The sequence below is a fragment of the Camellia sinensis genome, chromosome 7, assembly GCF_055761805.1.
Source record: "Camellia sinensis isolate YWXY chromosome 7, ASM5576180v1, whole genome shotgun sequence".
NCBI lineage: Eukaryota > Viridiplantae > Streptophyta > Magnoliopsida > Ericales > Theaceae > Camellia > Camellia sinensis.
Window position 1 is genome coordinate 149,015,664 of NC_138967.1, and position 12,199 is coordinate 149,027,862.

At 28.9% G+C, this 12,199-nt stretch overlaps 1 protein-coding gene across 1 annotated transcript; it reads left to right on the top strand.

The window, feature by feature from the left end:
• The first annotated feature begins 1,194 nt into the window (after positions 1-1,194).
• LOC114315348 (uncharacterized) lies at positions 1,195-4,828 on the top strand. The gene is made up of 4 exons (XM_082881239.1): positions 1,195-1,235; positions 3,439-3,512; positions 3,954-4,206; positions 4,612-4,828. The coding sequence occupies exons 1-4, from the start codon at positions 1,195-1,197 to the stop codon at positions 4,826-4,828; spliced, it is 585 nt and encodes a 194-aa protein (XP_082737365.1).
• The last annotated feature ends 7,371 nt before the right edge of the window (positions 4,829-12,199 follow it).

Here is a 12,199-nt window from a genome sequence, read left to right on the forward strand (position 1 = left end):
TTGAACCATACATTTTTAATTTCGTTGTAATGTGATCTCTCTATCACTTTATCATCAGAATTTTGAACAGAGAAAGATCATGTACAAAACTAGAGGGACTAAAATAGAATTCAAAATTACACCAATAGTTCCTATAGTTTTTTTTTTTAGTCCCTCTAGTTTTAAGCGTGATCTTTTCCGTTCAAAACATTAACGACACATGATGGAGAGATCATATTACAATAAATTGAAAATGTAAGATTTAAATTGTTCAAATTGAAATTAAGAGAATCAAAATGAAATTTCACTCAAACTAAAAAACCAATGGTGTAATTTATCCAAAATTATTTTAAAAAAATGCTGTGATGTTTGCAATATAAAAAAAATAAATTTTAATCCTATCATACTATGAAAGTATAATTTAAATAAATTTACGTGATCATTTAAATTAATTTATTTGTGTGTATGTTATATATTCGGACATATAAATTATTTGTTAAAAAAAAAATTGTAATATATGTAGGACAATAATTTTAACTTTATCATGTTATAAAAATTTAATTTAAAAAGGAAAAAATTATAAATACATTATCTGAGTGTTACTTAAATACTAATTGTGTTTTGTGGTTTTACAAATTACATCCCAAATAACTCCTATCATTAATCAATCATTAAGTCAGTTTCTAATAATGTCAGTAATATATTTCAATTAACAATTTTGATAATTGCATTGTTGTATAGGACATTTAGGAATTTCTTTTTGTTTTCCAATTCTCTTAAATGGCAAAGTCTAACGGGAAGATATTTGTAATTTTGATAATCACAATGAACAATATGTATTTTAAACAGACTTCAAGGATAACTTTAAATAAATATATATAATCTTAACTTATACCTAAATGGCAAGAATGTATTTTTGCTAAATAACTTAGATTATATATGAAAGATATGACACATTTATTAATTTCTTAGTGTAATGATGCTCTTATTTAGTAATTCTTTCTCTGGGTGGCAATATACGTGGTCACCAAATAAGGTATCCTAAATATAAAAAATAAAAAAATTAATAATGGATGACGTGGCTAAGCCCATAGAGGCCATAGCTCACTATAAACAATCCAAACCCATCACTTGAAGCCCAGTACATAACCTAGCGGTGGAGTCCAGAACAGTTGGAATCCAGCATGGCACAAAGAGCCAATGACATTCAGACACATGGCAGGCAAAGGACAAGCCACGTCAGCAGACAAAGATCTGTAAAGTTATTGCTACTGCACATCACCATTAATGCAGCCCATCACAGCATTTATTACGACAACACCTCTCCGTCAGAACAGGACCCCCTTATCCTGAACAAGGTAAGCTACAGTATAGACTTTCGGCGAGGAGGGCAGGTTGGAAGGGATAGCGAAATGAGTACCAAAGGATATAAGCAAATGTTGAAGACAAGAAGAAGGTTAAGTTTTTCTATCTCTAATCTCTTCCTCTATACTCTACTATTCTTCCTAACTTGCTCGTTGGAGGGTTCACTGGGAGACTATCCCGTTCCCCGTTGAACTTGCTTGCAGGTTATCCGGTGGGCTTGATCATTTAGACGTGGGCCTGAGGAACTTAGACCTGTCCGATCCATTCACTGGAACAAACTTTATTATCAATGGATATTATTGTCTTAAAAAAATCAATAAGTATATCATATTTAGTTTAAATCCTCAGCCAAAATTCTAATGGAAGGTGTGAAGTGGAATAAAATAATAATTTGAGATGTTAACTGTTATGTTTTAAAGTTCATGGAAGTAGAGTGCAAATGAGCCATAGATTGAAGAGATTTATTGTAATTTACCCTTTAATTAAATATAAGAAATATCACTCATACAAATAATATTATGGGTAAATCATAAATATATCCTTTGAGGTTTGTTTAAATTATAAATTACCTTGTATAATTTTAAAAATTACATTTCATCCATTCAAGTATTTTATTAATAAATTATCAATTCAAGTAATAGCTTTTAATGATATTAGAAATATATTTCAATTAACAATGCAGATAATTTCATTATTGTATAAAAGAGTAATTAGGAATTTTATTTTTCTATTAATTCTATTAAATACAAAAAATTGATAATGAGATATTTATAATTTTTAAAATCACAAGAGTAATTTATTTTTCAAACATATTATATTTTTTCCTAATATTAAAAGGTGTCCTAGGTTTATAGAGGTTTTTTTTTTTTAATATTCTAAAAAAAAATTAATTCAAAAAATTGGCCCACTTTTCAAACTATTTAGGAAACTAACCTACTTTTTGAAATCGAATTTTCAAAATGCGATTTTGAAATTGAAATTGCATTTTCAATATGCAATTTCACCTTAAAATCGCATATTGAAAATGCAATTTATGATGACATGGTGAAATTACATGTTCAACATGCGATTTCAAGATAAAATTGCACGTTGAAAATACAATTTCAATTTAAAAGTGCATCTTCAAAATGTGATTTTAAAAAATAGGTTAGTTTCCCAAATAGTTTAAAAAGTTAGTCAATTCTCTAAATTGTTTTTTTTTATATAGAATATTAAAAAAAAAAATCTAGGTTTATAGGGTTTGTGATTTTTACCCTAATAATAATAACAAGTGCAAATTATAAGGATGGTCCTTATGTTTTATTCCTTATATCTTTTTGGTTTATATATTTTTAATTGGTTTAATTTTCATTCTTAATTAAATTTTGTGTCAATTTGATACAATTGATATTATCGTTAGTATTTTTTTTTATAAAAAATTATAACTAAATTGGTTAAGAACTCATCAAGTGTAGTAAATTTATAATTTTACCCTTAAAAATATGACACATGACATTTATGTGCGTATTTTTCATAAAAATATGCTAAGAATTATAATCAATCAAATTAAATTAAAACAAAGTTATAAATTTAAGATTAATCAAGTTAATTAAAATTATAAAGATTAAAATAACAAAAAAACTAGAATATAAAACTACCGTCATAATTTGTCCGAATAGTAAAAAATCCACAACTATATATTATATTATTTTTCTTCACTCACACAAACCTATTTAAGCCCCAATCTTGTACCAACTGCCCAAGAAGTTGAAAAGAAAAAAAAGAATTGAAGAAATTTGGTTTCAATTTTTTGAATTTAATTTTTTGAATAAAAATAATTTTTTTTAATTAAATTTTTTATACACTTAATATAAATATGATTAAAAAGTATAATATTTAAAAAAATCACTAAATATAAAAAATATTAAAAAAATAAAAAATCAGTATTTTTTCATATATTTTTTGTATTTATTAATTTTTTTAAATATTTTACTTTTTAAATACATACATCTAAAACAAAAATTACTTAAAATATAAAATAATAAAAAAAATCACTAAAAAAAAAAACACAAAAGATAAAAAACTTAATTTAAAAAAAATTGGATAATGTTGAAGGAGGATTGCATACTTGAGGAAGTCTGGATGGAGATCCTTGCAAGACTACCAGTGCATTCTCTGCTTCGATTCAGGTCAGTCTGCAAGGCTTGGTACTCCTTAATCACTAGCCCAATTTTCGTCACCACGCACATCAATCAAACATAATCAGACCACTCTCCCAAACTGCTCATTAAGTGCGAATCCTAGAATCAAGATCGCTATATATCATGTATCAGCAATGATTCATCTCACTAAAAACATCACCACTAATAGCACTAATGCATTAAAAAAGTAAAAAAAAAAATAAAAATACAACTCCAAGACCAAAAGATCACATCATTAATGACGGACCACTGCCACCTAATTAGTGGGAGCACTAATTAGTGCTCCCAAGCATTTTTCATCATGTATAGATGACGAAACTTTTGGTAAAGCGTATCTTTTGCTCGAATCCCCATCTGGGTACTCTGTATTTTCATTCAACATTGTGGGTTCATGTAATGGGTTGTGTTTATTGGAATCTTTATGCCCAGGCAATTTGTTTTTACGGAACCCATCAATTAGAAAAATTGTAAAACTTCCTCCATCATTGACTCCAGTTACTAGTAATGTTCCTAAGCTACCTTCTATAGTTGGAACTGCTGTCGGCTTTGGGTTTGATCAGAGAAGTAATGACTACAAAGTTGTGAAAATTGGGTACCTTATTGATTACAAGAGCGGATTGGATGTTCCGTGGATGGTGGAGATTTACTTCCTTAGAGCATCAGCATCAGCTTTGAAGCTACTGTAGAAAGCAAAAGTCAAGAATACATTCATTTTGCCAACGCTACAATATCTCGCTAGAAGTACTGTTCATTGCTCGAGCAAGTGGATTAGGTGTTACCGGATTTTCGCCCAGAAGTCTGGCCGTTCAACCGGTCAACGGAATTTTTTTTTTTTTAAGAATTGTTTGGTTGGCAGCTCATCAATTTAACAAAAAAAGAAAAAATAACAAATGCAATAAGAAAATAATATTTTAATAAGATTGAGTTAGAATAAAGAGTTTGATGCAGTGGTACTGAAAAGGTGACTAGCTAAAATAGCAAAATAGCTTTTTAAGTTCAAATTTGACTAAAAATTTGAAGAGATTGGTGCGGATGCTCTTAGCACTCGCTCTTGGAGAAGATACAATTGTGTTGCTGATTTTTGTAGTGAAGCTTTTTGTTTCGGTGCATTCTCTGCGTTTGCGAATGGGGCAGTTCATTGGATTGCGTTTGTTTGTGGTATATGGAGTTTCATTGTTTTGGCATTTGATATGGGTGGTGAGGTGTTTACGGAGATGGCATTGCCGAACCATCTAGTTAAATTAAGAGATTCTACAACCATGTATGTTATGGTGTTGGGTGAGTCACTTGCTTGTACAATGTGACTATTATTCAAGTTCCCAGACTTTTCATATATGGGTAATGGAGGAATATGGTGTCAAGGAGTCGTGGACTAAACGATCCACAATCATTCAACTAGGAGAATTTTGGAGCGTAGTGGGTTTGCAGAAGAATGGCGATGTGTTAATGGTTGCAGAGGAAGAGAAGTTGGTTTGGAATGATCCCCAGAGCCAACAAATCAAGAAGCATCTTGGAGTAAATGGCTCTTATCACTCATTTTATGTTGTTACTTACATGGAGAGCTTAGTTGCATTAGATGCACCTAATGGAGTTGGGAAAGATAATCCCAATTCTCTTGATGCAGTTGTTAACAAAGAAGCATCAAGGCGAAAGAGAAAGAAGCAGCGAAAGAGAAAGAGACAAGATCAGTATCCCCACTTGTACTTCAGAATTTGAGCTTAATTGTTATAATTTGTAATTTTGTTCTTCTTAGATTCATGGTGATGATATGAGCTACATATATAATATGAACATCAACCTTGCATTGAACTATTTTTTTTTTTCAGATTGCAACATTATTGTCGTAATTGAGTGGGTATATGCATGAATGTCTATATAAAATTTCTTGTTCATTTTAAACACCTTGACATTGTCGATATCTCATTTGGGTGTACTACTTTTACAGAGCCATGGCTGAATCTGGGGATCAACTACAAGAAAGGAGGAGCATTAAATTAGAAGGTAGGTTTATGCAGAATTCTAGGTTGAAAGGAGGAGCCTTTCACATATTTTCATAATTCTAGGTTGAAATGTACTTCTTTCTTCTAATGTATGTGTGTAGGATAGTATATGTTGATTGGGAAGATACACTAGTAGAATTTTTGTATTGTCGCGTAGCATCTCTGGTTGGAAAACAGAAGAAAGGATTAAATTAAACTATATGACAATTGTCTATGATGCTATGCCGAAAATATATGTTTCTAATTCTCTGCTACTTTTTTATGCTATTATATTATCTTCTAATAGTGTGTTTTGTGCTTGTGTTGTATAATCATGGACAAATTTACATTGTGAAAAGTGACTTGGGTGGTTTAGTGACTCTAGTACATTTGACTTAGGTGAAAGATTAGGGTGTTGGCAATCAAAATTTTGAAAAATATTTCTACAAATATAATGAAGGTCTAATATCTCAATTAATATAACTGTTCAGTTAACTATTCTGATAATTCCAACTTATTTTCAGTAAACTGGTTTTCATGTTCCCTTAAATGACAAGTGTGAGTGAAGAAGATTTACAAGGTGATTGTATAGTATATTTGGTAAAGATCTAGCATCAAATCCATGTAATGATGGAACCACTGCCTATTTTCTGTTTAAGAAACAAATGTACTCTAAACTCGTTTTTAACAAGAAAACCCTTGAAGGAGTTCATTGAAACTTTCTTGTTTTTGCTATTTGCTATCTCAAGGATTATGTTTTTGACTGTAAGGCGCATAGTGAGTGAAACCATTTTCTGAAATAGCCAAGAAAATTAATTGGTTACGTCGCTTCGCGTCGCGTGCACCATTGGTTTCTAATGAGTTTTATTTTTTCCATCCCAACAGTTTCTTTGACTTGATTTGGGTGATTACTGGTCTTAAGGTCATTGCATGCCATTTGCACATGCACACACATATAACCAAAAAAAAAATACTTTTCTTTGGTGGTTGAAAGGACAGAATTTAGACAATCAGGTCTATGAATGGTTTTAAGCCTGTATCAATGGTCCATGATTCTCTTTATTTCCATAATCTTTGTGTAGAGGAAGAAAAAAGAATGATGGGCGACTACTTGCATTATGATCTCTTTAGTTGATGTCCCTCGCATTACAACCAGTCATATTCTTCAGCAATTCACGCGCATCTGCAAAACATTGTGCTTTTAATTCTCCGATCCTAGTTTTGCTGCTGAACACCTTAATCGCTCTCATGCTAAAACTAGGATCGCTTGCAAGTAGAGGGTTCTTTTCATTGTCCTTTTCTTTTGACTATCTAAACTAGTATATTGGTGTACACATTCTTGATATTCATAATTACTAATTTGTTTGTTAACATTAATCTGCAATAATCTGCAATATTATTGGTAGCAACTTGCCTATCTGTCTATCAACTCCGCTTTGCTGGTATTGCTTGGGTGGCTAAACATGCCAACACCTTCATTACCTCCTCTGTGCAGCAATGTGCACTGCCGCACTCATTGTTCACATTAATTTTTTCACTAACTATTTTATTTTCTACTCTTTTTTTTTTTCTTTTTTTTTTTTTCCTTTTTTCAAGGGTCAAAGATCTCTACACAGCTCCGGCTTTGATTCCAACCACTTTCCACTTTTATTTTCTCTCCCAAATTTTGCACTGCTGTTACATATCATTGGTGCAAAAAAGATGGTGAATGGTGGGCATAATCTATCTAGTTTTGCTGCACAATTTAGGATTCCTTTCACAGGTACAGTTTTTATTCCTTATGATTTGATAGAGAAACAATGGCAATGTTTTGGTAGAGTACATAGATAGTGAGTGACACCTATGAACGTTCTAGTGACACTCTTGCTCTTAATGTATTTTTACAAAATAAGTGTGATTTATAATTTTATACCGTTGCTTCGTTTTTTCATCAAATTTAATATAATTTGAGTTCTTGCCTCTGGGATGTTTAAATTTTAATTCTAGAATGTGGTTCCTCCTACCATTACTTTTAATAGAATATGAACATAGAAATTTAACCTCTAGACCAACGTCTTAGTATGTGGCTAGCCTCATCACCATGATGACCTTAAAACATAACTAACACCAATTTACTTCGTAACTACATCACTTTGAATATAACCAAAACTAACCAATACCACATTTATTATAACATGGCCACTTTAAATCATAGCTAGAACCACATTTGTCATAACCATGACTATCAAATTTGTATGGTCCCAATCTTATCCCATAATCTACAAGAGAAGATGCGAAAAGTCTTTGGGCACCACTGTGATGAGTTGATCATTGATATATATATATATATAACCCAAGTAGGAATGGCAATGGGGGGCAATGGGGTGGATATTAATTTTCCATCCCCATTTCCCTATAATAAATTTTTCCCATTCCCCATTCCCCATGGGTACCACTCTCCCCATTTTTTAATGGGTATGGATTTTCTCCAACCCACTTTAATCCCCATTTTTATTTTTTATATTTAATGTTAACAACCACTTTTTTTTTTTTTTTTTTTTTTTTAAGGTTCACAACAAAAACTAAATATACCTTCAATCTTTTTTCTTTCTTTTTAAATATATTTAATGTTAACATTTTTTTTTTACTTATTTTTTTATTTTTTTAAGGTTCACAACAAAAGCTAAATACACATTCAATCTTATTTTATTTTATTTGGTTCAACAACAAAATCAAATACACATTAATTAATTAATTAAAAAGTTTGTTTTATAATAATCAAATATATAATTTTGAGACAATCAAAAAGTTTATTTGAAGAAAGTGTTATAAGACTCATATTAAATTGCATCAGGGCATAAACAAGGAATTGTTAGCCACGGACAATTTAGACATTAAACCATCTTTCTCTTAGCAAATTTGAACAATTCATTTTAATTTATCCAAAATCTAATTTCACAACACCATCACCACTATTCTCACTTTCACTGTCACACTACCATCACCATAGCCACTACCATCATCACTGCCGCCATCACCCCACCACTATGTAACAATTTCTACTTTCACCTTCGTTCCATCACCACCACCACCAAATATAAAAAAATATATTTTGAATTTTTTTTATAAAAAATATTTTTCATTAAAAAATATTTTCTATCTAAATAAATGAAGCATAACATTGGGAAACAAGCTGATTTCAGTTAAATCTGTTCATAACTAGAAAAAATTCTTTTAATTTAAAAAAAAAATTATTTAGTATGACTTTGTATCCCCTTTTTGTTTTTCTAGCAAATAAATCTATGTACCCATCATTTCTAACCAATCACAACTCATGCTTGTTTTGATTCTCTACAATTTCCTTATTTTCAAATACATTTATATATATATATATATATATGTTGTATAAATTGTGTGATAACATAAAACAAATAGATTCATACTCGTTAATTGAAATTTCAGAACAAGCAAACCATTATGAAAATTACAATATACAACAAAATAAAATAACATAGAAAAGCAAACCGAAATTTACACTGGACAGTGTCCTTAATTTTTTTTAAATAAATTTAAAAAATTCTAGATATGCATAAAATTTGACAAGAATAATGTGACAATGTTAATTAATGTGTATTTGATTTTATTGTTGAGCCAAATAAAATAAAATAAGATTGAATGTATAGCTTTGGTTGTGAATCTTTAAAAAAAAAAAAATGGTTGTGAACCTTAAAAAAAAAGAAAAAAAAATTAAATGTATATTTAGCTTTGGTTGTGAATCTTTAAAAAAAAAAAAAAATTGGTTGTGAACCTTAAAAAAAAAATTAAAAAAAGAAAAAAGATTAAATGTATATTTAGCTTTGGTTGTGAATTTTAAAAATTTAAAAAAAAAATGGTTGTGAACCTTCAAAAAAAAAAAAAAAAGATTGGAGGTATATTTAGCTTTGGTTGTGGATCTTTAAAAAAAAAAAAAAAAAAAAAAAAAAAAAAAAAATTGGTTGTGAACCTGAAAAAATAAATAAATAAATAAAAGAAAAAAGATTGAATGTATATTTAGTTTTAGTTGTGAATCTAAAAAAAAAAAAAAAAAAAAAAAAAAAAAAAAAAAAAAAACATATGGGGAAATTAGTGGGTACCCATCCCCAACCCATCCCCTGTGGATATTTAAAGAATATCACCTACCCTATCCAATGGATAAGAAAAAGAGGGGAAAACCCATGTATTTGGGTTGGGTCTCCATGAATACCCACAGGGTAGGTTATCCATTGTCATCGCTAAACCCAAGACAAAGACCCTCTATAAAAAAACTATTGTATTGATAAATCTTAAGCTCTCCATCTTTACTCTCTGTAAATCTAGACGTCTAACAAAGGCATCAAAACATCTTTGGCCGGCACCACACCAGTGCCCTAAAGACTCATCTCATCTTCTTTTACAAGTCATCAAATTGAATCCATACAATTTGATTATCATGAAATATAATCTCATTTTCATAACAAAAATCAATTTCATAGTAATCAAGTGGCACTTGTCAATGCTCACTCTAATCCATAAACTAATTGATTGTTAACATAAAAGAAGAGATAATATACTACCAATCCATTAACTAATGGATCATGAAATAATAATAAAAAATAAAAAATTGCAGAAGAAATCGGTTCAGTGGGTAATCCATTTTTGTTATTAGAATATTTAAAGTTTTTATTTTTATTTTTATCATTTTATTATTATTTTTAAATCTAATGGTCCAAAAATAAGGCGCATAACGTCTGTTTAAGGGGGTGTATTGCTAAAAATAAAACCATTTTTTTTTTTTTGTTACTTCACTATCTTCCTAATCCAACATATCCTTAAGGCCATGTTTTGGATAAAGGGGAATTGTAATTTATCGAACTATTAATCCGTAAATATATTGTCTTTGAACTATTTAGTTGAAAAGAATGTGTATCCCATGCTTATTTTCTCATGGGATTAGATGTCTACAAATGACTATTTTAATGAATCCAATGTTTGATTGAAATATTATAAAGAAAGATAAATGATAGTCTTTTCAATTTTTTACTAAGTAATAGCAATACTAATCTATCTTTAATATTTTTATTTTTTTTGGCAAGATTAAATAAAAATTTGTTTTATTTTATTTTTTAAAAATTAAATAAATTTATTTTTTAAATTAAATAAATTGAATAAATAAAACATCAATAAAAATTTTTGTTATTTTTTAAATAAAATTATTTTAAAAAATAATGAAATTAAATAATAAAATTAAATAAAATACCAACAAAAATTTTAAATAGAACATCAATAATTAAATATATTTATTTTATTTTTTAATTGAGATTTTTATATATTATTTTATTTTACTAAATACAATATATAATGAAATCAAATACTTGGAGAGCAAATATATCATTTTATAATTTAATCTGATGGAATTACAATTGCACCATTTCTACCACTCATTCCCCTGGGGCATAATAATCCAATATATTTGGAATTCATAATTCGGTGAGACTCCTAATCTGATTTACAAATTTTGAACCAAACAATGCACTCCGTGATGAATTGGAGATGGACTCTAATCCCACCCTCCAATCACGTGTTTGGGATCTACCTAAAAATGTAACATATTTTTCAGCATTTTTTTGCCGTGATTTCTTTTTAAAATTTTTGTCAATTTTTTTAAACTTTTTTTTTCTGGTTTGTCCTATGTTAAAATAAATCTCAAATAGTGATCTTATGAATTGTTTGGTCATCTATTTTTTCTTTTGAATCCAAAGGTCCTTTTCTAGCGTGAATTACATAAAAAAAACCAAGTATAAAACACTAGTGTGTTATGTGTGTTGAGAGATATATGTAGATTTTCTTATAATGTTGAAATTACTTAACGTAACATTCCAAAAAAAATTCTTTAATGTACTTTTTTCAAACGTAACTCCAAAAATATAACACTCTAATATAAAATACTAAGGGTGTGTTTGGTTTGTGTTTTGAGATAAATTTTTAAAAATAAATTTTGGGAAGAGAACTTAGAAATTTTTTTAATTTATTTGATTGTATATTTTGAAAATAGTTTTGGAGTTTGGGAGTTTGGAATGATTTGATATTTTGTTGTAATTGAGTACATGCGTGTGAGAGAAAAAATGATTGAGAAAGAAAGAGGGGAAAGAAAAAGTGATTAATTGATGTGTAATAGAGAGAAGTAATTTTGAATTTTTTTTGAAAAAATTTGTAACCAAATATGTTTTTGGAAATTTTTTTCCAAAAACATGTTTCAAAACACAAACCAAACACACCCTAAAACTCTTTAGTATATTTTTCTCAAACGTAACAATCTAAAAAAACTCCATAGTATATTTTTTTTTTCAAACATAACACTCAAATTAATGTAACACACAAAAATTCCTTAATATATTTTTTCTTAACGTAGCACTCCAATAGAAAACCAGAAAACCATACTAATACCCCTCAAAAAAGCTCATTAGATTTTCACGCTCAACAATCAACCCTTCAGCTACTAGTCCCCTCCAAAAAAGAATCTTCCACATCTCAACTTTCCATTCTCATCCCAAAAACAAATCAGAAAATTGGAAAAATAAACCACATAAGAACATTCACTTAAACTCAAATGTCACCAAATCAAATAAATACAACTTTTCAAAACAAAGGGACTAATTGGTTCATCAAAAAAAAAAATAATAATAACAAGTCTTAATATTA

Excerpts from the sequence above, each read along its gene's own strand:
- LOC114315348 (XM_082881239.1), top strand. The coding sequence starts at position 1,195 with ATGGCAGGCAAAGGACAAGCCACGTCAGCAGACAAAGATCT. Across the intron at positions 1,236-3,438 it reads ACGTCAGCAGACAAAGATCT|GAGGATTGCATACTTGAGGA; the intron begins GTAAAGTTATTG and ends ATAATGTTGAAG. Across the intron at positions 3,513-3,953 it reads CATTCTCTGCTTCGATTCAG|GCAATTTGTTTTTACGGAAC; the intron begins GTCAGTCTGCAA and ends CTTTATGCCCAG.